This window comes from Theobroma cacao, chromosome 3 (assembly GCF_000208745.1).
Source record: "Theobroma cacao cultivar B97-61/B2 chromosome 3, Criollo_cocoa_genome_V2, whole genome shotgun sequence".
NCBI lineage: Eukaryota > Viridiplantae > Streptophyta > Magnoliopsida > Malvales > Malvaceae > Theobroma > Theobroma cacao.
This window is the reverse complement of record NC_030852.1, coordinates 13,923,718-13,925,727: the sequence shown is the minus strand read 5'-3', so window position 1 is coordinate 13,925,727 and position 2,010 is coordinate 13,923,718. Positions and strand designations below refer to the sequence as shown.

The window sequence follows — 2,010 nt, the reverse complement described above, 5'->3', positions numbered from 1 at the left end:
AAGTTTTAAGAAATTCATAAGCCAAGTTGATTACTCGATTTATATAGATTGATTTTATTTGGTTGAAATGAGTTGAAAGGGAATGAAATTACAGTATGATGACTTATTTTAATTGTCTCCATTTACTCAATTTTAGATAGTTTAGATGGTATCTGTTTACTCACTGGGATTTTATAATCTCACCACCTTCATTTCCTCATATTTCAGGCTCAGGGAATTCCATAGTTAGCTGACTTTGACAAGGATCTTCATTTGGACTCGAATCGGTAAAAGCTGTAGGTTTCCAGCTTCCGATGCATTTTGGTTAGATGTGGGCCCACATGTCACTGTAAAAGAAATTTTATGCTTTGGTTATTTGCTTTATAGTATATATGAATATAATTAACTTTTACGTTATAAGAATTATGTACCGATAGTTTTATGAAAATTATTTTACAAGAAAATAGTTTATTTTATTGAATATTTTTATTATATTCAAATGGTCAAATTTTCACTTCAAATGAACGTTTTAGATACTTAATTTATTTTTAAATCATTAAATATATATTTTCTGCTTACCTACTACATTTTTAGCAAGTTTTGAGATTTTCAAAAAAAAAAATGACGAAAATGCCCTTGTGAGCTAGAAAGCAATATGTTATGTTCTGATTTGGAAATGATTTGTAATCCTTCGAATTTTGATATTTGATAACTATTGCTCACCGGGGAAGTGTGAAAGCTGATACGAGAGCCTTGCGGGGTTTCGATCGGCATTCGGGGTGAAGAATGTCTGTCGAGGCCTCACGGCGGTTGTCATAGGCCCGATGGGGAGTTTCGGGTAGTGACAATTTGGATTGGTATCAGATCATGGTTTAAAGATCAGAGATTTTGGTTTTAAAGCTTTAGGTTTTAAAGTTTTTAATTTTAAGGTTGTTTTAAGAAATCTACACTGACACTACGTGGCCTTAAGTCCAGTTAAGTTAAGATAAGTTAAGTTAAGTTAAGTTAGGTTAGATTGAATAGAATGTATGCATCTACATATAGAAATCTACCTACTTTTGAGATGCATAAATAATTAAACAATTACTATTTGATTGCATATAGGTTTTGAGGTGCACTGGTGACATACACACCATGTCTAGAAGAGGTGGTAGTCTCGATACCTCTCATAGTGATAGCGAGGGATCTCTAGATTCTACGGCTAGAAGCAAATGGCACCCTGATACAGGTGATTCGGAAGGTGGTCCATCCCGAATTCCTAATAACAGAATTCCTCTGAACTTAGCAGAATGGGTTCATAATAAGGAAAGCTTTGAGAGTAGCCAGAATTTTGAAAGTGAGAGTAGCTCCAATATTCTGAAAACTGAAATAGATTTCCTTTTGAAACAATCCGAAGAGTACCATAGAGAACATACGAGGAAGGCAATTGCAAGGGGAGATATTCGTCTTAGGAAGGGGGTAAACGTTGTACGCCATTTTCCTCCTGGATGTGGAAGAAATGCTGCACCGATAAGTGATGAGGAACGTAGGAGAATACAACAAGCCTGGATTGAAGAACAAAGGAGAAAATCTCAGGAGGAAGAGGATCCATTGATGTGCCCGGATCAGGACAATGAGGAACCTAAAGATGTTTAATACTTTAGTTGAAGTTGTATTGTCATAAATCTAGGCAAGTGTCGTTTAAGGGAAAATGTAGTAGTTACCTGTGTAAAGGAGTTAGGAGTGGCTTTTATTTTGTATGACTCGAACGGAATGTAAAATAGCAGTTTAAATAATTGGATATGTATGGGAATCTTTTAGTATAACAGAGATAAATTGGTAATATAATTATTGAGGAAGGTTATAGAAGGAAGCAATAAGGTTATAAATGACATTCGGAATGGATAATGTGATTAAGTTAATGATTGTAATTTAAGCATGAAGGGGATTATTCAGTGATGTTATGACACTATGAGGTAATAGTTGGGCACAAATATAACCCAATGAAGTTAAATTATGGAATATGGGGAATATAAAATTTTGATTCAGTAA

General features: G+C 34.3%; 1 protein-coding gene across 1 annotated transcript; it reads left to right on the top strand.

Moving 5' to 3' along the window:
* On the top strand, positions 253-1,781 carry LOC108661225. The gene is made up of 2 exons (XM_018117240.1): positions 253-275; positions 1,084-1,781. The coding sequence occupies exon 2, from the start codon at positions 1,114-1,116 to the stop codon at positions 1,612-1,614; it is 501 nt and encodes a 166-aa protein (XP_017972729.1). The 5' UTR covers positions 253-275; positions 1,084-1,113; the 3' UTR covers positions 1,615-1,781.

Bases quoted from the DNA above. Each gene is read 5' to 3' on its own strand.
- LOC108661225 (XM_018117240.1), top strand. From the start codon at position 1,114: ATGTCTAGAAGAGGTGGTAGTCTCGATACCTCTCATAGTGATAGCGAG.